Source organism: Lissotriton vulgaris, chromosome 3_1, assembly GCF_964263255.1.
Source record: "Lissotriton vulgaris chromosome 3_1, aLisVul1.2, whole genome shotgun sequence".
NCBI lineage: Eukaryota > Metazoa > Chordata > Amphibia > Caudata > Salamandridae > Lissotriton > Lissotriton vulgaris.
The window spans coordinates 239,101,671-239,126,738 of record NC_141689.1 but is presented as its reverse complement, the minus strand read 5'-3'; the positions used below and the strand labels follow the sequence as shown (position 1 = coordinate 239,126,738).

General features: G+C 47.4%; 1 protein-coding gene across 3 annotated transcripts in view; it reads left to right on the top strand.

Moving 5' to 3' along the window:
• The window catches only part of PIAS2 (protein inhibitor of activated STAT 2), a 515,220-nt gene that overhangs the window by 189,043 nt on the left and 301,109 nt on the right, over positions 1-25,068 (top strand). For all 3 annotated transcript variants that reach the window (XM_086960351.1, XM_086960352.1, XM_086960354.1), the window contains one exon: positions 7,040-7,174. In XM_086960351.1, coding sequence (XP_086816477.1) covers positions 7,040-7,174 — 135 coding nt within the window. The remainder of the gene's footprint in view (positions 1-7,039; positions 7,175-25,068) is intronic.

The following is a 25,068-nucleotide window of genomic DNA, read 5'->3' as shown; positions in this document are numbered from 1 at the left end:
GGCTCCACATCAACCTTTTGGAGCTAAGGCGATTCGTCTTGCGTTTAAGGCATTCCTTCCCTCTGTCCGGGGAAGAGTAGAGCAGGTGTTCACGGACAATACCACTGCCATGTGATACTGCAACAAACAGTGCGGGTAGGGTCGTGGACCCTATGTCAGGAGGCCTTCCGCCTCTGGACATGGCTGGAACATCAGGGCATATTCCTGGTGGTTCAACACCTTGCAGGTTCCCTGAACGCCAGGGCACACAAACTCAGCCGCAGGTCCATGATGGATCACAAATGGCGTCTTCACTCGGAGGTGGTGCGAGGTTTCTTTCGACAGTGGGGAGAGTCTTGGTTAGATCTATTCGCCACCTAAGAGAACGCACAATGTCAGCAATTCTGCGCGTTGGAATTTCCAAGGTGGCACTCGCTAGGCGACGCTTTTTGTTGCGAGTGGAGTTGCGGTCTGTTGTACGCCTTTCCACCTATACCACTTCTGCCCAGAGTGCTGAAGAAGATCAGACGCGACCGGGCCCTAGTCCTTCTTGTGGCTCTGGATTGGGCATGAAGAGACTGGTATCCCGAGCTGCTCAACATGGCGATCGATCCTCCGATCAGGCTGCCTCTTCGGGAGGATCTACTGTAACAACACCACCCGAACCTGTCCGGCCTCCACCTCCTTGCGTGGAGATTGAGCGGCGGCAGTTGACTTCTTTTGAGCAGGTATACCCCTGCTGGTGGAACAAGTTTGTGGCATGGTGAACAGCAAAGGCTGTGGATCCCCTTTCTGCCCCTCTTTCTGAAGTTCTCTTGTACCTTCTTTCTTTAGCCCAGCAGGGTTCTGCTCTGGGCACTATCAAAGGCTATCTTTACGCTATCTCTGCCTTCCTTCGGCTTCCAGATCAGCCTTCTCTTTTCAAGTCCCCAGTTGTTAATCGTTTCTTAAAAGGTACAACTCATCTCTTTCCTCCTATCCCCTTTGTTATGCCTTAGTGGGACTTGAATCTAGTCTTAACTTTTTTAATGCGCGCTCCCTTTGAGCCGCTTCACAACTGTCCTTTAAGGCTTCTGAAACTTAAAACTGCTTTTCTGGTAGCTATCACATCTTCCAAATGGGTGAGTGAGCTCAAGGCCCTTTCAGCCAAGCCTCCTTTCCTATCTGTCCATCCGGACAAGGTGGTTCTCAGGACTTGTCCATCTTTCTTACCCAAGGTTGGCACTGCCTTTCACATCGGGCAGACCATCACTTTGCCCACCTTCTTTTCTCCTCTGCATTCCTCGAAAGAGGAGGAGAGGCTCCACCGTCTGGACCCAAAATATGCACTTTCCCTTTATCTGGATCGCACAAAACAGTTCCGGGTGGATGACCAGCTCTTTTTTGGCTGTATGGGCACCAAAAAAGGTTGGGCCGTACACAAGCAGACTATCTCCTGATGGGTCGATTTGTGTATCAAAGCCGGTTATTTCATTGCAAAGAAGGAGCCCCCAGTGGGGCTGCTCGCCCATTCCACCAGGTCGACGGCAGCAACTACTGCTTAGTGACAGGGAGTTCCTATGAATGACATTTGTCAGGCAGCAACATGGGCTACGTTGCACACATTCAACTAATACTACTGCCTTGACAATCAAGTCCGGAGAGATGACTTCTTTGGCCTTTCTCTTCTACAGGACTTTCTGGTGTGATCTTGGTTAGCAGACCCACCTCCATTGTTGGTATTGCTTCAGTCCTATTCTAAGGTAAGGAATCTATAACTAACGTGTTTCTTTCAGATGAACAAGTTAATTACCTTCGGTAACGAAATATCTGTAAGAAACATTAGTTAGTTATAGATTCCTTACTGGCCCTCCCATCCTCCCCGTTCTGAGAACAGATTTTTTTAGTCTTAAGGATGCCCTTTCTGGGCCCTAGTTTTGTGCAACAGTGGTCCGTGTCTTGCATGGTTCAGCGTTTCTGGTGCGGAAAGTAGTGTACAGAACTGATCTCCGCGCGCAAGAGTGTTGTCTAAGTAGCTGCTGCGACATCATCCTGGCGACCACGATGCCAATGACGGACGCAGAGCCGACCGAAGCCACCTTCCGACATGCAGAGGTTCTGCTGACGGAAAAACTTTCCGGATTCAGTGTGATGCCTGGGGGTAATTCCAAGATAAGGAATCTATAACTAACTAATGTTTCTTACAGATATATCATTACTGAACGTAAGTAACTTGTTCTTCCGGTCTTTTCCTGGAAAGAGTCATTTGTGAAATCTATTTTTAAAAAAGCGAGTGGTACTGACCCTACACCTTATAGGCTTATTAGACTTCTTGATATCTCACTAACGATCTTTTCTAAGATTATTTTAGCCAATCTTTATGACTTAGCTATTGAAACCAAGAGAATTCCAATAGAAAAGGAGGGGCTTTCGAGATGGTCACTCCACTATATACCACTGTTTTTCATTATGGGCCATTATTCGAAATGCCCTGGAGGAAATTCGAAGGCTGTGCTTTTGATTTCCGGACAGCCTTTGATTCTGTTGATAGTGATATCTTGTGGGGGAAACCTGCTGCTTCGGACCTCGAGCAAAACCTCCTTACTGCACTTCAATCCTTGCACTCTGGTAATTGGGCTTAGTTGAAGTTAGATAAGTCAGGTCGATTATCACCAAGAATTCCCATTGACGGCCTGCGCCAGAAGTGGTTTTAGAACCTCTGCTTTTTAGCTGATTTTTGGCCGACAATCCCACTTTTATCTCCCAATCTAATTATTTTCCCCCTTAAAATCGGAAACCAGCACATTGTCTGTCTGCTTTATGCAAACGATCTGGTATTACTGGATTATATCCCTATTGGTCTGCAGAGGAAACTAAATGCCCTGGCAACTTCTAGCAAGCTGAACCAGATCCACTTTAATTTGGAAAAGACCAAGATTTTGGTTTTTGAAAAAAAAGCAAAGAGTGTAACCTGGCACTTAGACACACAGGAGGTAGGGCAAGTCGATCAATATAGCTATTTGGGCTTAACCTTCAGGAGGAATCTGAATTGGAGTACACACTGGGATGGCACCAAGCAGAAGGCCCTATTGCAGGCCAGCTGTCTATCAAGATTTAATACTAGATTTGGGGGGCTTTCACATATTCAATTGTTAAGGGCTTACGAAGGGAAGATAACTCCACTAGGTCTGTTTGGAGGAGGTTTTTTTCCCTTGATCCAACATATGAATGGGACAGAATAGAAGGGGTAGTGCTTATCACGCCCCCCAAGGCACCATGGGTCAGGCCATAAGGAGACAGTGCAACCTGACCCATGGTGCCTTGGGGAGTGATGAGCACTACCCCTTCTATTCTGTCCCATTCATATGTTGGGCTCTACTCTTGCTCTAAGATACTCACACAACTACTAATCTCCCTGGATGACAAGCATGTGGACACCAACAGTAACTTAACTGTCTCACTGAGCTAGCAACTTGGATGACAGAACACTGTCTAAAGTTAAATGCAGTAAAATCGGAGATTCTGCTTTTCGGTGGAGCACACCTAATCTGGGACAGTACCTGGTGGCTCTGGGTGCTGGGAGCCGAACCCAAGCGAGTTGCCAAAAATCTGGGTATCCTTTTTGATTTGGCACTGTCCATGCAAGATCAAGTAGGAATGCTGTGTGAAAAAAGCTTAGCTACACTGAAACTACTTTGTAGACTCTTTTCCTGGATCCACTTAAACTGCAGGAAATCTATTACTAAGGCCCTATTTTCTAGCAGACTGGATTATGGGAATGCGCTCTGTGTGGGTATGCATGACTTTCTCTTCTCTCACCTGCAGTTGGTTCAAAATGCAGCTGCTAGGCTGGTTTGCAATAAAAGCAAGCCTAGCTCGGCATCTGATAGTCTACGGGAGCTGCATTGGCTGCCAGTACATAAAAGGGCCAAGTTCAAGCTCCTTTGCTACGCACACAGAGCGCTACACAGGAGAGGCCCCATATCTTGCAAGACAAGATAGAATTTTACGCTCCCCCAGGAAACTTGAGGTCTTGCCATCAGGCCCTGGCGTAGATCAAATGGACCAAAAGAGTTAGGGCAGCAGACCGATCCTGAGTTAGGGCAGCAGACCGATCCTTTTCCAAACTTGGAGCCATCCAATGGAATGAACTTCCACTAGACTTACCACCAACAGAGGAATATCCGCTTCTCAGGAAGAAATGAAAAGCCTCCCCGTTTCCTAGACTATAACTAAAGCAACCGATTATCCACTGATGCCTCACCCTGAAACTGATTACATTTGTCTTCCCCACTTCAGGATTATGCTCTCTTAGCGCCTTGATGTCTCTTGGGATGAATGTTGGGCTATACAAATAAAAACACACTTCTGGGGTTATAATAGGGTGATTTAAAGTTTCCAAATTGCGCTGGGAAGAGATCCAATGTAGTGTAAGGATGTGGGCAAAGGCCGCAAGAACCAGACTAATTTCCCTTAGGAACCTACATTCAGATAGTAGAACAATTACATCTTGGTTCCCCTTCCCAGGCAAGCATGCATTGAGAGAATCTGTTGCTCTAGTATCTGAATCAATTGAACTATTGTCCCTAAGCAAGAAACCTTCCATCAGCTTTTCAATCTATACACGGTGCCAGGACACCGTTTTCCCTTATTTATTGTAGTTACCAGACCCAGGTTTGAGAAATGAAATATTAAGAGTTAGGGTGGGATGTAATTCAATCTATTCATCCTGCCCACATTGGACCAGGGTGCAGAATAATAGTGCCCCGTGAAAGTTAAATGCTCCCTTCTGTATACACTTATGGACAGCGTATTTTATTTTGTAAATCAAATTACATTTTTAAGACTTTTCTTTTTTAAATACGATGTTCGCCATAGGAGGAAAGCGGTGGAGCTATTGTCAGAAATGTGCTATTTTCATGTGGAGGATGGAATTGCTCGGTTTGTACGGTCTGTTAAACACAATTTTAATGATAAACTGTAGTGGGGTAGGGGGTGATGGTTAGTTAGGAAGGGGCTATTAATGATTTTATCAATTGAGTTTTTATTTTATGGACAATTGTCTAAATAATCTTGTTTTTCTACCTACCAACGCCTGTCAATAACAAACCCAGTGCTTGACACTCAACTAATGTGTCCAGAAAAAAGAGGGAAAATCAGTTCCTCCTTCTAGTAGACTGAAGCTTACTGATGAATGGATTGTGGACAATCATATAGGTTCACCATATGATGATAGGGCTGTCTTTCTGAGTATGAGGAAAGTGGAGAAAGGCTGATGGAACGCAGGGGTTAATTACTTACTCTTTCTGTGCACTAGAGCCAAGAGGGGGCCCCAGCCCGGCCTCTCTGGTCCGTGACGGGTGCGGACGTGTAGCTGGGGAACTAATAAATACCAGTTTCCTACACAGTACTGAAAATGGCTTCTCAGTTCACTTGTAATATCTAAGAATCGAGTAAGACCCGCTGTAGAGGCGACTTACCTATACTGCATGAAGTGTATGCAGGCATGGCATACAGGAGATGTGCCATGTTGGGTCTTCACTTTTCTCTGCATGCAATGGCAGTTTGCATGGTGGGACTGAGGGTTCCCTTAGTGTGGCACAATATGTGCTTCAGCTCTTAGGGGCCCTCTTTAGCCTCCTTGCCCTAGATAGTGCCAGTTACCTGGGACTTACAAATGGTGCTAAAGATATTGGCAATTGGGGGAACAATTGTACAGTTGTAGGGAAAGCGTTCTGGCCTGGATAGCAGGAACCCAGTGCTCTTCTGTCAAAATTGCTTCAGATAACAGGCAAAAAGTGGGGGTGACCATGTCAAAAAGATGCACTTTCCTACAAAGGGTCTTCTAGTGAAGTTAGAAAAATAAGAAACATCATTACAAGATGGATGCCATGCATACAATGAAACTTTCTTTTAATGAAATTTGTTTTATGAAACTCCATTTTAAGATGGCTGTTGTGTGTATATATGTACATACAAACCAACTATGAAAAAACATTGGCAAATTAAATCGGTTGATGCCCAGCAGCAAAGTCCAGACACATTATCTTTGACTGTGCTTGTTACTGTTATTTACTAAGGTATTAATGAACTATTTCTAAAAATATCTGCTTACTGAGTTTTTGATTAGCATCAGCAAAAATTAGATTAAGTATTACAAGAGCGAAATCAAATTTGCATATTTGTTTCAGCAATTTGCTTTGTAGTAATAACATGCTGGTTATATTTAATACATTACATTAATGTCTAGCCTTTAGTGTCAAGGTAATAAAGCCATTGGGGTATGTGATGCAGTCTGCATCATATATCTCAGTGGCTTGCAGTAATTCAGTTAGATTCAGTATGAGCAAACCAGTGCAAAAGTGGGGGCAGATAATTTAGTAACTAGTTGTAGCATATGTTGATTGTGTGTTTAAGAGTAATTGTGCTCGCTTAAATGTAGCGCTCAAGCCCACAACGATAAAGTGTTCGTAAAACAGGACACAAAAGCCTTGAAAGGTGCCTAATAGGCATACGATTCGCATATCACATTCTGCCTTATTTTACCTTCAAGTGCGCAGGTCACATTTAGCTTCGGCGTCTAGATGACCTCCAACATGATAGTTGGTGAATATGAGTATGTAAGAGTAAGATACCTCAAACTGTGGCTTCCACATGTTTGAACTATTCTACTTCTGGTTACCCCTTCACAGTTTTCTTCTGAGTCCAGCTGTGCCTTACTCTGGCGTTGAAAAACCCTGCTCTCTACTATGCTCTGGACCAGTAATATTAATAACACCAGTAAAGCATTTTTATATAGCTTTAAGAATCTTGCTTCTGCCGTTTTGCAATGTACTGTTCCCGAGCTATAAATGGTAATATTTAGTGTGCTTTCAGTGTTGACTTTGTGTAATCCACAAAGGCATCTTTTTATATTAAATACATTCACAAATAATGATGCGTTTCCGGTTGAGAAAAAGTACATCATATTTTACCAACATTTTAAAACATTTAACATGTTTTGAATGTGAGATGATTTCGGCTTATTTACATAACCTGGAAGTAAACTTTATTTTTTCGTCTTTTTTTTTTCTTTACAAAGGGATATGCACCACCACCCAAAAATGGCATTGAGCAGAAGCGACAAGGACGCCCACTCAATATCACTTCTTTAGTTCGGATGTCGTCGGCAGTGCCAAACCAAATCTCAATTTCTTGGGCAACTGAGATTGGAAAGGTAAAATCTACATTCAGGCCTTTTAAGTAATGTCCACTGACCACTCCGATATCATCAGATTCTGTTGTTTCCCGTATTTTCTGGCAATACTTTTGTGCCTCATTTCACTGTTTGTTTCACTGAGAACAGATTAGCACAGCAGATCTCTTTAGGTATTTCTGGCTCAGTTCTCGTTTCCCCCTTCTGTTTGTGCTAAAACATTTAAGATTGTGAAATCTTGAAAGATTATCAAATGAGATTTGTCCTGTCTGCACTATCTGCCAAATGGAATCACACCATTAGACAAGTTATGTATATTGTGTTATAAAGCACATTCAAAACTAGATAGATCATGCCATTGCAAGCTTCCCTCACAAAGCGAATATTTCTGAATGTTTTTACTGTACATGTATCCACTGTGGATTGCTGATTGCTTCTTATTGTTCCAAACAAGCAGAACTTTTGTTGAACTTCAACAGCCTCGATAGGCCTCATTACAAGGTCCATCATAATTTCGTTGAGGCTATTAACAAGTTACCAGCTCTGTCAACATTATAAGATCCATGGGAGAAGTGTGGCTCAGGGGTTAGAGGCGGTAGACCCGGAAGCTGAGATCGGCCCTGGACCAGGGTTCAATTCCCCGCCCCGATGGGGGTTGGGCTCAATAATTCCACGGACTCGATAATTCTCGCTCCGGTGCCTACTCGACTCACGGGTTCACACTCTGGGCAATAGCTTGCTTAATCTCCACAACGGCCCCTCGTGGCGGGATGCCTGGCTTTCACCTTGTAGGGGTATCTCACAGGGGAATACCAGGACGGGTTCCCTAAGCAAGCGCATAGATGCCTGCGATGTGGGCGATTTGCGCTATATAAATACATGTACATCTACATTTACAAGAATTACGAGGGAAATCCCCCAGATTTACCAATTCTGCCAATAATTCCAATTGTTTAGTCAACCTGTTAACTCCACACATAGGAGTGATTGGTACCCATGTATCAGTAATTCTGAGGGACAGGAGTGGATTTAATGGGGCCAGATGTGGGAACTCCATAATAATGCCATATGTAGGGCAGCATGCTCTAGGTATTACGTCAAATCAAACCTCTACAGTATAGCTAACTTTTTAGTTGAAGGTGGGCTACAGATCACAGAAAGATCTGGGATCACAGAATGGTGTCTTTCTCTTTTTAACTAATCAGACCCTTCTGTCACGGTGAAGGAGCCAAGACACAGCCCCTTATTGATCACTTTGTTTATTTCCAGATATTAACATTCTCTTCCAGGGGATCCTTATCAATAGTCATAAGCACATGAATATTCCCGTCCATGCGCCGGACCCCGGAAACATATATGTGGAAACCATATAGGTATATCTCGGTATATATCTCTCTCTCTCTCTCTCTCTCTCTCTCTCTCTCTCTCTCTCTCTCTCTCTCTCTCTCTCTCTCTCTCTCTTTCTTTCTCTCTCTCTCTCTCTCTCTTTCTCTCTTTCTCTTTCTCTATCTCTCTCTCTTTCTCTCTCTTTCCCTCTCTTTCCCTCTCTCTCTCTCTTTCTCTCTCTCTTTCTCTCTCTCTCTCTTTCTTTCTCTCTCTCTTTCTTTTTTTCTTTTTCTTTTTCTTTTTCTCCAGTATTGGGGTGTCTTTCATTGATTCACATGCTTGAATATTCCCCGTCGTCGAAGTGGGAGTCCCACAGTAAATATCATAGCAATAAGATGCTAATAACATAAGTATGTAAAAACATAACACATAAAAATACACAGTAGAAATGCATAGAGATACCAAGACATAATTCCTACATAGGAATACATGGCAGAGAGAAAAACACTTGCAACATATCCATGTCATTATGTTAGTCCAAACTGCAGCCAATCAGGTGCATGCACCCCTCCAGAACCTTCTCCTCAGAGCTCAGTCTCTCAGATTTTCTACCGCACGTCTTGTGAAGGGAGTCTCCCTGAGCTCTGCTCAGTTTTTCTCAACTTTTCTTCTGGATTGCAGTGTTTGACATGTCTTCAAGTAAGAAGTCTTTATTTAGACCATGTTCTTCCTGTGAGAAGCTGCGCTTATACTCTGAAGATCCCCACAGCAAGTGTATATATTGTCTTTACCCGGACCATGAGGTGAGCAAATGTAAGTTTTGCAGGACCTTTTCTACTAAGATCCTTGAAGACAGGGAGGGTCGTCTCCTCCTCTGGTTGCAGAGACTTAAGGACAAGGATAACCCTCTTTCTGACGCTGACAGCCTTATGTCTAGTACTTCTAAAGCAGCCAGGAAGCTCGTCGACGACGGTTACGTCGACGTCATCTATGTCGACGAAGGTATCTATGGGCTCTAGACCTGTCTCGTCGACGATACCTATCCTCTCGTCGATGAAAAAGAAAATTCTCTCGTCGTCGACGACATCTTCATCGACGAGAGCTGTTAAATCTTTGTCGTCGATCCCGTCGACGAGTGCTTCGTCGACGGCAGCATCTTCATCATCGTCGACCGCGCCGTCGACGGTGACTCCGTCAACGACGGAATCCTCATCTGCCTCTTCGTCAATGCTTCTGCCGTTGTCATCAGCTAAGTCGGCGACGATTTCGTCGACGGTGACTACCTCCTCTTTTGCATCGTTGCCATTGCTGCCACTTCCAATGTCAGGTTCTGGTCTTTCCAACGTCGGCCCACTACACCAACATCGCCAGGTTTAGGTAGACCAGTTGTCTATTCCAGACAACAAGCAGCCACCTTCGCCATTGTTTGCCACTGGCTCTGAAGAGGACTCTGGTTCAGAAGAGGAAGACGGTGGCCCTTTTAGGGCAGCACGCAGTCCTTCGGAATTAGTCATTAAGTGCCAGGACTATGGTGAGGAACCTGAAGAGAACTATTTTCAGGATGAAGAACAAGCGGTGCAGGTTCCAACAGCGACACTGCCTCTGTCTCTCCTTTCTAACCTACAACATATGTTGGAGGATTATAAAAGGGGATTTCCCCCATCACATCAGGGTTCGCCAGTACCAGCAGCACCTGTGCCTATAGTACCTCCTCCTGTAGATCCAATACCACCACCTTCTGCACCGTCCCCGCAAGTCTAGACGTCAGTCCGGATACACACTACTGTGTATGCCGATGACGAGGATGACGTTCGCCCTGATCGTGAAGAGGGCGAAGTCCAGGATGATGACGACGACAACACCATGGCCTATTGGGATGACTACCAAATCCAGACGCCGTCCCCTCTTCCAGTGACGCCTGGGGATTCTCCGCCAGTGGGCTTTGCCAGCTTCCATCAGTTAATGGACAGAGCGGCTCAACGCTTTAAACTGCCAAGAGTCCAAAGAGAAGAGGACTGTTTTCTGTATGATTTTAAGAATCAGCCATTTAAGCAGGTCCATACAGTCCCCATTATTGATTTCATATGGAACGAAAGGTTGAAACTTTTGCAGACACCAAATACCATCCCTGCACAAATGCCTCGCCTAGAAAAGAAATATAAGGCACCCATTGGTTCCCCTGCGTGCCTGATTATGCAGCCGAAGCCTGATTCAGTGGTCACCCAAGCTGCTCAGAGACGCTCAAGGAACCCAGCATCACCTATTACAGCTCCTCCAGATCGGGAGCGTCATCGCCTGGACGCCATTGGGCGGAAATTTTCATCAATGGCCTCTACCACGGTGAGAGCAGCGAATGCTTTAGCTATTCTAGGGCAATTCGATCGTCAGATGTGGTCTGACATGGCTGCCCTTGTAGCCCTCATCCCGGAGCCCTCCAGGGCTGAAGCCTTGAAAATTTTGCAGGACGGAAAGAGAGCAGCTGAGGAGATCCTAGACTGCTCAGTAGACATCGCATCGACTGGTTTCCGACAGCTTGCAGGGGCAGCTGTGTTGCTGCGACAGGGATGGCTCCGCTCCACCTCGTTTCGTCAAGAGGTACAGGCAAAGATCCTTGATATGCCGTACGATGCAGAATCACTCTTTGGAGCACATGTTGATGAGGCTCTCCAAGCTATTAAAAAGGACACCAACACTGCTCGCTCTTTAGGGACCTTACAGTTCCGAAAAAAACCTTTTCGTGGCGCACGTGGACGCGGCACCAACTCCAATTTTCGTGGAGGATCTCATCAAACATACTGTTCCTATAACCAGGGTAATCAGCGCTACTCTTCCTAGCAGCAGCTGTCCTCCCGTCGGCAGTCCTCCAAATCCTATCGAGGAAAGTCTGCATATAGAGGATCTACCTCTAAACGACAATGACTTGCCTTTCCCCCCAAAAGTTGGAGGTCGAATCTCCCTGTTCTCTTCTCAATGGTCCTCCATCACCTCAGACCGTTGGGTTCTGGACATTGTAGCGAAGTGCCATGCTTTGGAGTTTGTCAAGATTCCACCTCCCACTCCTCCATCCAGCCCGCCTCCACCCCACCTCAAGGAGTTGTTCCAACAAATTCGGATTATGATTATGAAGGGCGCCATCGAAGTGGTTCCAAAGTCTCAAAGAGGAAGGGGGTTCTATTCACGTTTTTTCCATATTTTCAAGAAATCAGGAGACTGGCGTCCGATTCTGGACTTACGAGTGCTGAACAAATATCTCAAATCCCAATCCTTTTGTATGCTCACGCTCATGGAGATTTTGCGTCTTCTTTCCCAAGACGACTACATGACCTCCATCGACCTCCAGGACGCTTACTTTCATGTGCCAATTCTTCCACGTCATCGAAAGTACTTGCGCTTCCGAGTGGGAAGGAGAGACTTCCAGTTCCGGGTGCTGCTTATTGGCCTACGCTCCACCCCTCGTGTCTTTACGAAAGTGTTAGCTCCTGTGATAGCCTACCTGCGGCCCCAGGGCGTCCAAATTTTTCCATACCTGGACGATTGCCTTCTCAAATCTCAAACTCGCAGCCAGTTGGTTCGGGACACTCAACACTGTCAGAAGGTCTTCCACTCCCTCGGCCTTTCAATCAATATCGAGAAGTCCCAGTTTGTCCCAGCTATCTGCAGAACCTTTCTGGGCGCTACCCTGGACACCTCCGTAGCCAAAGCGTTTGTGTCTCACGAGCTTCAGCTGAAGATACTTTGCCTCGTGTCTTGTATTTGCACAAAACAGTCTGTTTCAGTCCGGATCTTGAAGTCTTTTCTGGGGATGGCATCATCATGCATTTCTCTGATCCCGAATTGCAGATTGAAAACTCGCCCTATTCAGGAAGAAGTGGACGGGCAATGGCGTCAAGTCACCGGATCCTTCAACGACATAGTCTGTGTCACCGCTCGCATGAAAGCGGCTCTCCAGTGGTGGGTGCAACAGTCCAACATCGCTGCAGGGGTTACTTTCCTCACCACCGCTCCGGAACTCACGCTGACGACGGACGCAACCTTAGAAGGGTGGGGTGCTCACCTTCAAGGTCTGTCGATCAAAGGCAGGTCAGCACCCAGAACCGGAGTTGCGATCGAGAAACATAATCAGAAGCCGCCTCTTCTCCCCGACTCGGGGCAAACGAGACGGTGCGAGCCCGCGCACCCGGGGCTCCTTTCATCAGGATCGAGGTGTGCTTATAGATCACATTGAAATCGTATTGGGCACCGCCCTTCCACTAATCCATGGGGACTGATAACCACAGGAGTTACCTTCAATACCTTTAAACCCATTGGCCCATGGATTTGTCTTTGTGGCAAGGGATACACCGAGAGCCTAAAGCACTCGATCTAGCCACCCTCAAGATACGTGCTTGCTACTTGGAAGCTGCGACCAAACCTCTGTCTCAATCAGGGCGAAACAATCTGATTTGGAAATTAGGCAATTCACTTTAGTTCTTTTCACATACCTACGGCGCCTGGTCAACAGTAACGAGGCGTGTGCGATCTTCTGGTTCTGAGCAGGGCCGGGTTGGAATTATCATCGGCCTAGCGACCTATTACGTCACATCCTTGACGATTCAGCCCTGATGATTCATGTGACTTGACATCCCCGGGACGAAACACGTGTCGGCTGGCAGTTTTGAACATTAAATGAAGATAACATCACAGATATTCTTTGTGTTTCTCTGGCAGCTGTAATCACATCTTTTACGTCTATCAAGACGGAGAACTTATACACTTTCATGTTATCTGGATGTGCGCGAGAGGCATTTGTTGTACTGACGATCAAAGGCAAATGGACGCTGCTTCAGTGCTCTTGGCACATCAACCGGCTGGAATTGATGGCCATCTTTCTAGCACTCAAGTCGTTCCATCCTTTGCTCAAGGGGGTGTCAGTATTTATCCAAACGGACAACACGTCCAGTATGCACTATGTCAACAAACAGGGCGGAACCAAATCTCCTCCCTTGTCTCGTCTGGCACAGTCGATCTGGGATTGGGCAATCAGTCACCACGTCACCCTGACTGCCATTCATCTGCCAGGAGTCTCCAACATATTAGCGGATTCCCTTAGCCGATCCACGTCTTCCACCCACGAGTGACAGTTACACCAACCAACACTCGACCTAGTCTTTCGACGGTGGTGTCATCCACCCTTGGATCTCTTTGCAACACCGGAGAAGCGGAAATGCCCATCTTACGCAAGTTGGCATCCCCACCCCGGATCGTCCGGGAATGCCCTTTTGATGAACTATCTCTGATGATCTGGGACTCATTTTGACAGAACCATAGAGGAATTGGCAGGACTCTGAGTGGACATTGACACTTTATTTGTTTGTCATAGCTTTATTTGCTTCTTCACAACCACCACTCATGGATTAGGCTCTGAATGCATGATCAGTTCAGATATACCACAGGAGAGTCGAGGAAACCACTGAGTATAGTTACTGCATACAGATTATGTAAGATTCATAGACTTTAGCAACAAAATGCAAAACAACTCCACGTAATCAACAGTATCCAAAGAAAAGGGCTGTGTTCGTGAAGCGTTGAACCAGGTATGTACTATGATCTGGTCGACAAACCTTATCTGATTGTCCTCAATCCAGCTTTGCTGGAGCTTGTAAGGGTACATAGGCTATTCAAACAACTGGACCTTGGTAATGATTTAAAACTACTTGTTTGTTTAACTTTTCGATTGGTTAATGTTTTTGAGAATGATCATAAATAGCATCACTCCACGTTATACTGCAGTTTGTAACCTTGACTGGCTAAACCCTAACCAAGTATCAGATAAACAGTTTAAAATGGACATGCTGGGATTTCCATTATGAGGCAATCAGAGATGTGCGGCCTGGACTACCTGCAGACATTTGCTTTATTAAGTGAATGTATTCCATTGTTAAGGATATTTCACTTGTGAAAAACGTACTACTTTTATCATTGATGGCTCTTTCCATAGGAGTGAATCCTGTCCTCTTCAATGAATAGTCCCGCTCTGATTCTCGTTTAAAAAGAACCACAGTCCTACTCCTTTCAAGGTAAGAGTGATAAGCCTACTTTCATAAAGGAGAACGGAGACCAAGAGTTCAGTCTCATCCAAAAGGAGGTAACTTCTCTACGATCATCAACCGATTGTGATAGCAGGGCCTCAAAAAGTAACAGTTCACCTATAACTTTAGAGAATTGTTAGACACAATACTTATGGAGAGGACTTACTGCGATACCATAAAAGAATCCAAGGAGCCATTCCTATAACACAATACATACATTAATCTTTAAATGGTTCCTGTGCAACATTGAAAGTTTAAGAGGATGAGGAATAGTTTACCTTTCATTCATATATCTGCACCACTGCTAGAATAAAGGCAAAGTAGTGTAATAAACAATACCACACCATTAGTGGAGTATCAGCTCTACTGCATTGTAAATGGATCACCACAAGGAGAAACATTGGTCCATTGCTAGGAGGATAACCAGGCTCTGGCAATAAAGGACAACTAAAGGGACAACCTTTTCACACCAGGAAAGAATCAGTATCCCTATCACACAAACAGTGGAGTAGCATCCCTACCATGCCGACATCTCTTAACTTGATGATGAGTGACCGGCGTACTTCAAAAGGATGGAACAATCAGAAGAGACATTGTTTCAAAACATGGAAAGTAGAGGGGAAAGCTGTCCATCCCCAGCAGCAAGAACCCTACAACCTGAACAGAGAAATCATGGTTACTCATGCCAGGTGAAAAGCTGTCACTAGTCAAGCAGGATGTGGAGAGGCAAACAGCACAACCATAGTAGAAGAGGACCAACAATCCTATCCCATTTCCCACTACACGAGTAGCCACACTGTCAGTCTGTGCTTATGATTATTCAGTGCAAAAACCACAGTTGATGGACAGAATGCAGAACAATGTCATACATTCACCCCAGTACAGAGATCTAGGCCTAAATCAATCGTTTTTTTGCACTCCACACCACCCCAGTTCAGACATGGCCATATGCAAATCAGTCTGACCCTTTGCCTCATTGGAACAGTACAGCCCGAACTGCCAAGCCATGCCTTCCCTGGACCGGAAACAAGCTTCCGAGGACAGGTTTCTGGCATTCCAGCCGTCTTCTGCCCGGCTTGCTTGAATCCAGTGGTGTGGACTGCATGGGACTCGCGTCTGAGCATACCCATCCCACTTGGGGTGACAAATGCAACAAGCACTGGCGTTGCCAATAGGTCTCGCAGTAGGAAAGTTGGAGCTATTACAATTGCAAATAACAATGCCTTTTTCTTTGTTTTCATTTTAAAAACATAAAGGGCTTTGTCATTTACAAAACCAATAGCTCCAACTTTCCTACTGCGAGACCTATTGGCAACGCCAGTGCTTGTGTTGCTACTTATTAATATTTCTGCGTTCTTTCATGGTACAAGTTGAGAAGTTTGGAATGCATATTCTGTCAGAAAATAATTTTAAAAAACAGGCAGCTGAAGTCTCTGAAAATGACTTAAGGCCTGGGCCATCAGAAAGAAAATAACTATTTATTCTGTTCAAAGGCGCTCGTAGCCTTTGACTTGGTCTTTGCTACCTTGTTTCCTTTTCAAACAGTGGAAGATTATTTTCAATCGTATCTTTTCTGCTCTGTTTCACCCGCCAGGACCGAGAACCAGGACTTGTTTTTTGTTGCAAGTACATATATAGGTGCAGTACAAACGTCGTACTTATGTAACTAACGTGTGCAACTTTTTTAAGTTGGAGCATAAAACTCATCAAAGGCAAGAATATGATTTTTCTAATAGAGGAATTTAAGAAGGAAGAGAGCGAGACCCCCCTTGCTGATATGACGGGGATTGTTGACCCCAAACACTGCACACACGAAAGGGAGCGCACAGCGAGACGGACAAAAAACACTTTCTTAAAAGAATTGTGTGAGGTTGTTGAAGCCGTGTGCAGTGCACGGTAGATGCTGCCAGGTGTGAAGTTTCAATTTGTATGTGCGTGTGTGTGATTTAAATGCAAGAAAACATCAGAGAACTCCTGCTGCTTGAAAATGTTTGCTCAAGAGTTCTTCAGAAAGGCTGTGGGGTGAGGCACAATCATCCTTTCATGTCCATTTCCCACATTGCCTTCCTTGGTGTTACATGAGTACCAGTTGCATTACAGACGGACACATACATTTCTGGACACGGAGTGATTAAGTGACTTGGCCAGAATCACAGGATGTTTGACCCTTCTGCCAGACTCGAACCCGGGTGCCCAGCTTTACAGTCTGCCGCTCTAGTCGTTTAGCCACATCCTTGCTGCTCACTAGTTGGCAACGAATTAGTCTGTCCATTTTTAGCGCTGCACTCTGGCAATCTACCATTATCCTGTTCTGATGCTTGCTAATTCAGCAGTGGCGTAGTTGTATTTATTCAGAGCTGCCCGCAAGTTTGACATGGGCCTGTGTCACACGGTGATTAATGGCACTGGGCCCAATAAGGCCCTGTGGAGTCAATCACATGTAGTAGCGCAGTAATGTGACAGGGCCTGCTGACTCCAACATCTCATGACCGGTATAAAATGTAAGTGAAGACTGCATGGCGGTGCAGCAGAGTAAGCCAGCGCTTGATTTGGGTCAGGATGAAGGTGGAATGGGGCAACAGTGAGGCACGGTGGATGACAAGCAAGGTACATCAGAGCGAATATTAACGAATGTTAGCGTCTGTAAAAACAAATGTATTTTATGCTGTGTGCGCATGTTAAACAAAACTTGAAAGCCACGAACCTCAGACCGCTGGTCTCACGCTAGAAACTTGAGATGAGGCGGACGGGGAGGGATATGACAGCATGAAGCGAAGAAAGGGGAGGAGAAGTGCAGATAAACAGGCATAGGGGAGGAGAAGCCGCAGAGCGCACGCTGGGCGAAGCCCTTTGATGTGCTGTGAGCGGCCGGGAAACTGAAAGTGCGGCCGGCCATGAATAATTAGGGGAGGAGAAGCCTTCGCCGGGAAACTGAAAGTAGGCCGTGAATGCGCGTGCTTGTTTGCTCACGTGATTCAAAACCGCAGCAGAAAGCCCTTGGTTTGACGTGGATTTTGGCTACTTGAATTCTCGCTCCCTCAATGCGCTTCTATTTCTATTTCTATTTCTATTCTATTTAAAAATATTTATACAGCGCACGTACACCAGCGGTTTCATGGCGCTAGACTGACAGAGAGCTAAACATGAGGGGAGAAGCAGGGGGAGTTAGTTGAGGAATTTTGCGAAAAGATGTGCCTTGAGCTGTTTCCGGAACAGTAGGTACGAGGTGGAGGCTCTGAGCTCAAGAGGCAGTGAGTTCCAGAAAATCGGGGCGAGGGTCGCGAACTTAGAGCCTCCCCATTTCTTCCTCCGGAACCGTGGGACCGTAAGGAGAGATAGGGTAGAAGACCGCAGTTCCCTGGCGGGAACATAGGGGATAATTTCAGATGAAATGAAAGCCGGGGCCGTGCCCAGTCGAGCTTGAAAAGTGATAGAAGCAAGCTTGAACTGGACACGGGCACAGACCGGGAGCCAATGTAGGGATTTCAAAAGGGGAGTGACATGGTGGGATTTAGGGAGTTTAAGCACCAGGCGTGCCGCCTGGTTTTGGACCTGCTGCAACCGCCGAAGACTATATGCAGGAATACCTGCATATAGGGCGTTGCCGTAGTCCAGGCGAGACACGACCATGGCAAGGGTAATTAGTTTAAGTGCATCAAATGAAAAAAAGCGGGACACCTTACGTATGGTACGTAGTGCCAGAAAGGAAGAGGAAACCACAGAACTCACCTGGGAGTGGAGGGTGAGTTGGGAGTTGAGCTTGATGCCAAGGGTTTTTACTGAGGTAGAGGGGACAGGCGGAGGACCAAGGGAAGGGGGCCAAAAGATGGGAGACCAGGGGCTGGATGAACCACCCGTCAACACCAGCTCTGTTTTGTCTGGGTTGAGTTTGAGATGATTGTGGTTCATCCAGTCCCGGATATGGATCATAATGGTTTGGAGGTTGAGAGCAGAGTCAGGGGAAGAAGAGAGGTTAAAGACAAGCTGGAGGTCGTCCGCATAATTAAATACGGCGACCTCCATTTGTTGCAGAGAAAAAATAAGAGGGGAGATGTATAGGTTGAATAGGAGGGGGGAAAGGGAGGAGCCTTGGGGAACCCCGCACTGAACATTACGGAAGTCCGCAGTGAAGTCACCCAGGCGGACAGCCTGGGTGCGGTCCCTCAGGAAGGAGGATAGCCAGACCAGAGCCGTGCCCCCGATCCCCGCCGCCCTGACACGGGAGAGCAGGATGGAATGATCCACCGTGTCAAAAGCGGCTGAGAGATCGAGGAGGACTAAGGCCTGCGGTTGGTTGGTATCCATACCCTCCCTGAGGTTGTCAAGGACCGAAAGTACTACGGACTCCGTAGAGTGTGCAGGGCGAAACCCAGCCTGGCGGGGGGCAAGAATCCCGTTCTTCTCCACGAAAGAGCTCAAGGCAGAGGTAACATAGCGCTCGAGAACTTTCGCCAGAAACGGCAGGAGAGAGATGGGACGGAAATTGGCTGGAACTGAGGGATCAGCGCCCGGTTTCTTCAATATGGGGACAATGACGGCAGACTTAAGTGATTCAGGTACCACGCCCTGAGAAAGAGAACTATTGAGAGCGTGGAGGGGGGGGTCAGGACAGCTAAGGAAAATGTGACGAAGAATATGGGCCGGGCAGGGATCCAGAGGGGAGCCAGTTTTGATAAGTGGAATTATAGCAGCCAGAGATTCTTGGGTAAGAGGTGGAAAGGCAGTGAGATGTGCCTTAGGGGGAGGGCATTGTGGGTCCACAAAAGAAAGGGAAGGGGCGGGGATATTGGCTTTAATAATAGCGATTTTTTGAATAAAGAAGTGATTGAGGGAGTGACAGAGATCCAGTGAGGGGGTAGGTTTGAGGGAGGTTCTGTCCGAGAATGCCAAGTTGTGGATAATCGAGAAGATTTCCTTCGATTTGTTTTCCGCTGCGAGTATTTTGGAGGAAAAATAGATGGTTTTTGCCTCCAAGATGTTTTTTTTGTAGAGAGCCAAGATGTTGACGAACTCTAGTCGCAAAGAAGGGCAGTAATTTTTCCTCCAGGCTCGCTCCGCGCGGCGAACCGCTAGTTTAGTGGTTTTAAGGTCTTGGTTGAACCACTTGTTAGCATCCTTCTCTCGTTTGGTGGTGACCCGCTTCAGGGGGGCAACAGAATCACTACCTGTAGAGAGCCATTGACCAATGGCAGTAATCTGGGAGTGAGTAGGCAGGTTTTCCAAAGAGGGAAGGGAAGTGGCAAGTAAGGAAACTAGACTATCCGGGTCCACTCGGCCCCATGCTCGCATCCAGATGTTTTTCGGGAGTGGGGGTTTGACCTGGGGGAGGATGGGGAGAGAAAAAGAAATCAAATGATGGTCAGACCAAGTGCAAGGTAATACAGAGGGGGATTCTACTGGGCAGTTAAGAGACCAGATCTGGTCAAGTGTATGACCCTTGATGTGAGTTGGAGATTGAATATGCGAGATGAAATTAAGAGAGTGAAGAGTTTCTGAAAATTCTTTGGAAGATGAGCATTCCGCTGGGTCGGAGGGCCAAAAATTAAAATCACCCAAGAGCAAGATGGAAGAATTGTTAACGGTAGCTGTAGCTACGACTTCTAAAAAGTCCGTGAGAAACGATAGCGGGGATTGGGGGGGACGATAGATGAGTATGCAGGTGAGTGGGGGTGAGATGGAAGTGGTACGGATGGCTAGATACTCCGAAGTGGCAATATCTGGTAGAGATAAGGTTTGGAATGGGAGGTCGGTTCGGGCAATGACCGCCACCCCGCCCCCGGCTCTGCCATTTAAGCGATCGGCGCGGATCGCGTAATATGGCGATGGAAGAGTAGCCAAGAGGACAGGGAGGGAGTCATCGCAGAACCATGTTTCCGTTAGGAATAGCAGGTCGGGAGCCTGAAGGTCCAGTAGAACAGAAAGCTCATGGGCATGAGCTACTGCAGACCTAGTATTTAAATAGATGGCCGTAAGGGTTCTGGGGGCAGCAGGAGTGGCGCTACCTCCAGAGGGAGAAGGAGGGGTAGGTTGGGGGGAAGGGACAGTCGAAGAGGCAGAAGGGGATAGGCCAAGAGACATAATGCGAGAATGGGTTGAAGCAGGTAGTGGCCAAGGGCCCTGGAGGCAACGTAGTTGGGGAGAGGAATAGCTGGTAAGGCGGGCAGAGTGGCATGCCCCTAGCCCCGGCCGGTCGCGGACGAGCGCAGACGAGCTTGCCTTTAGCGCGCCTTCGGCGCGCAATCGTCGCGCCCGCTGCGCTCGTCCGCTGCGCTTCCTGCCAAGGCACATGATTTATGGTGATTGGGGGGGGGCGTTGGAGGGGGTGTGGCCAACCGAGGAGGGCGTGTCTCGTGGCACACCTCGCCCTCGAGAATGGCGACCAGGAATCAGGGAATCGTTGCAGCGTAAGACCGCTGTTTACAAGGAACAGGAAGTGCAAGGAGCTTGGTGAGATTAAGAACAAGGTTATCACAAACAATTTTAAAAAGCTTTTAAAAAAGCTTTAGCGCTCCCGGCTTCCGCCTCAGGAGTCGCTCGTCGGTATCAGTGTCGCGCCTTAGAGCTGCGCGCACTATTTATAGCACTGGCGAGGGGGCGTGGCCAACCGAGGAGGGCGTGTCTCGTGGCACACCTCGCCCTCGAGAATGGCGACCAGGAATCAGGGAATCGTTGCAGCGTAAGACCGCTGTTTACAAGGAACAGGAAGTGCAAGGAGCTTGGTGAGATTAAGAACAAGGTTATCACAAACAATTTTAAAAAGCTTTTAAAAAAGCTTTAGCGCTCCCGGCTTCCGCCTCAGGAGTCGCTCGTCGGTATCAGTGTCGCGCCTTAGAGCTGCGCGCACTATTTATAGCACTGGCGAGGGGGCGTGGCCAACCGAGGAGGGCGTGTCTCGTGGCACACCTCGCCCTCGAGAATGGCGACCAGGAATCAGGGAATCGTTGCAGCGTAAGACCGCTGTTTACAAGAAACAGGAAGTGCAAGGAGCTTGGTGAGATTAAGAACAAGGTTATCACAAACAATTTTAAAAAGCTTTTAAAAAAGCTTTAGCGCTCCCGGCTTCCGCCTCAGGAGTCGCTCGTCGGTATCAGTGTCGCGCCTTAGAGCTGCGCGCACTATTTATAGCACTGGCGAGGGGGCGTGGCCAACCGAGGAGGGCGTGTCTCGTGGCACACCTCGCCCTCGAGAATGGCGACCAGGAATCAGGGAATCGTTGCAGCGTAAGACCGCTGTTTACAAGGAACAGGAAGTGCAAGGAGCTTGGTGAGATTAAGAACAAGGTTATCACAAACAATTTTAAAAAGCTTTTAAAAAAGCTTTAGCGCTCCCGGCTTCCGCCTCAGGAGTCGCTCGTCGGTATCAGTGTCGCGCCTTAGAGCTGCGCGCACTATTTATAGCACTGGCGAGGGGGCGTGGCCAACCGAGGAGGGCGTGTCTCGTGGCACACCTCGCCCTCGAGAATGGCGACCAGGAATCAGGGAATCGTTGCAGCGTAAGACCGCTGTTTACAAGGAACAGGAAGTGCAAGGAGCTTGGTGAGATTAAGAACAAGGTTATCACAAACAATTTTAAAAAGCTTTTAAAAAAGCTTTAGCGCTCCCGGCTTCCGCCTCAGGAGTCGCTCGTCGGTATCAGTGTCGCGCCTTAGAGCTGCGCGCACTATTTATAGCACTGGCGAGGGGGCGTGGCCAACCGAGGAGGGCGTGTCTCGTGGCACACCTCGCCCTCGAGAATGGCGACCAGGAATCAGGGAATCGTTGCAGCGTAAGACCGCTGTTTACAAGGAACAGGAAGTGCAAGGAGCTTGGTGAGATTAAGAACAAGGTTATCACAAACAATTTTAAAAAGCTTTTAAAAAAGCTTTAGCGCTCCCGGCTTCCGCCTCAGGAGTCGCTCGTCGGTATCAGTGTCGCGCCTTAGAGCTGCGCGCACTATTTATAGCACTGGCGAGGGGGCGTGGCCAACCGAGGAGGGCGTGTCTCGTGGCACACCTCGCCCTCGAGAATGGCGACCAGGAATCAGGGAATCGTTGCAGCGTAAGACCGCTGTTTACAAGGAACAGGAAGTGCAAGGAGCTTGGTGAGATTAAGAACAAGGTTATCACAAACAATTTTAAAAAGCTTTTAAAAAAGCTTTAGCGCTCCCGGCTTCCGCCTCAGGAGTCGCTCGTCGGTATCAGTGTCGCGCCTTAGAGCTGCGCGCACTATTTATAGCACTGGCGAGGGGGCGTGGCCAACCGAGGTGGGCGTGTCTCGTGGCACACCTCGCCCTCGAGAATGGCGACCAGGAATCAGGGAATCGTTGCAGCGTAAGACCGCTGTTTACAAGGAACAGGAAGTGCAAGGAGCTTGGTGAGATTAAGAACAAGGTTATCACAAACAATTTTAAAAAGCTTTTAAAAAAGCTTTAGCGCTCCCGGCTTCCGCCTCAGGAGTCGCTCGTCGGTATCAGTGTCGCGCCTTAGAGCTGCGCGCACTATTTATAGCACTGGCGAGGGGGCGTGGCCAACCGAGGAGGGCGTGTCTCGTGGCACACCTCGCCCTCGAGAATGGCGACCAGGAATCAGGGAATCGTTGCAGCGTAAGACCGCTGTTTACAAGGAACAGGAAGTGCAAGGAGCTTGGTGAGATTAAGAACAAGGTTATCACAAACAATTTTAAAAAGCTTTTAAAAAAGCTTTAGCGCTCCCGGCTTCCGCCTCAGGAGTCGCTCGTCGGTATCAGTGTCGCGCCTTAGAGCTGCGCGCACTATTTATAGCACTGGCGAGGGGGCGTGGCCAACCGAGGAGGGCGTGTCTCGTGGCACACCTCGCCCTCGAGAATGGCGACCAGGAATCAGGGAATCGTTGCAGCGTAAGACCGCTGTTTACAAGGAACAGGAAGTGCAAGGAGCTTGGTGAGATTAAGAACAAGGTTATCACAAACAATTTTAAAAAGCTTTTAAAAAAGCTTTAGCGCTCCCGGCTTCCGCCTCAGGAGTCGCTCGTCGGTATCAGTGTCGCGCCTTAGAGCTGCGCGCACTATTTATAGCACTGGCGAGGGGGCGTGGCCAACCGAGGAGGGCGTGTCTCGTGGCACACCTCGCCCTCGAGAATGGCGACCAGGAATCAGGGAATCGTTGCAGCGTAAGACCGCTGTTTACAAGGAACAGGAAGTGCAAGGAGCTTGGTGAGATTAAGAACAAGGTTATCACAAACAATTTTAAAAAGCTTTTAAAAAAGCTTTAGCGCTCCCGGCTTCCGCCTCAGGAGTCGCTCGTCGGTATCAGTGTCGCGCCTTAGAGCTGCGCGCACTATTTATAGCACTGGCGAGGGGGCGTGGCCAACCGAGGAGGGCGTGTCTCGTGGCACACCTCGCCCTCGAGAATGGCGACCAGGAATCAGGGAATCGTTGCAGCGTAAGACCGCTGTTTACAAGGAACAGGAAGTGCAAGGAGCTTGGTGAGATTAAGAACAAGGTTATCACAAACAATTTTAAAAAGCTTTTAAAAAAGCTTTAGCGCTCCCGGCTTCCGCCTCAGGAGTCGCTCGTCGGTATCAGTGCTTGCGCGCATTGTAGGTCACAAGACCTAAAAACCACAGTTGATGGACAGAATGCAGAACAACGTCATACATTCACCCCAGTACAGAGATCTAGGCCTAAATCCATCGTTTTTTTGCACTCCACACCACCCCAGTTCAGACATGGCCATATGCAAATCAGTCTGACCCTGTGCCTCATGGGAACAGTCCAGCCCGAACTGCCAAGCCATGCCTTCCCTGGACCGGAAACAAGCTTCCGAGGACTGGTTTCTGGCATTCCAGCAGTCTTCAGCCCGGCTTGCTTGAATCCAGTGGTGTGGACTGCAGGGGACTCACGTCAGTGTCTGACCTAGGGTGGTGTGGAGTGCAAAAAAACGATGGATTTAGGCCCAGATCTTTGTACTGGGGTAAATGTAAGACATTGTTCTGCATTCTGTCCATCAACTGTGTTTTTTGCAATTTTCACCCAGAGTGGGCTGGGTATGCTCAGACGTGAGTCCCAGGCTCTCCACATCACTGGAGTCAATCTATCCAGGCTGAAGAAGGCTGATAGCCAGAAACCGGTCCTTGGATGCTTGATTCCGGTCTAGGAAAGACATGGCTTCGTAGTTTGTGCTGGACTGTTCCCATGAGGCACAGGGTCAAGGCTGATTTGCATATAGCCAGTGTCTGACCTAGGGTGGTGTGGAGTGCAAAAAAACGATGGATTTAGGCCCAGATCTTTGTACTGGGGTGAATGTAAGACATTGGTCTGCATTCTGTCCATCAACTGTGTTTTTTGCTATGATTATTCAGTAACACGTCTTTATGCTGAGGGTGTACGCTTTATGCATATTTTTTCTGCTCTCTTTCTGTATCCCCTTCAATCACATGCCATTCAATATTCACACCATTGAACACACTCTATTTCATACCTATGCTAGGCTTGAAACACTGACCCCAAAGCATCCTGCATTTTGTGCCTATTTTAATTTACCTTGTTCGTCTGTTATCTTTTTCAT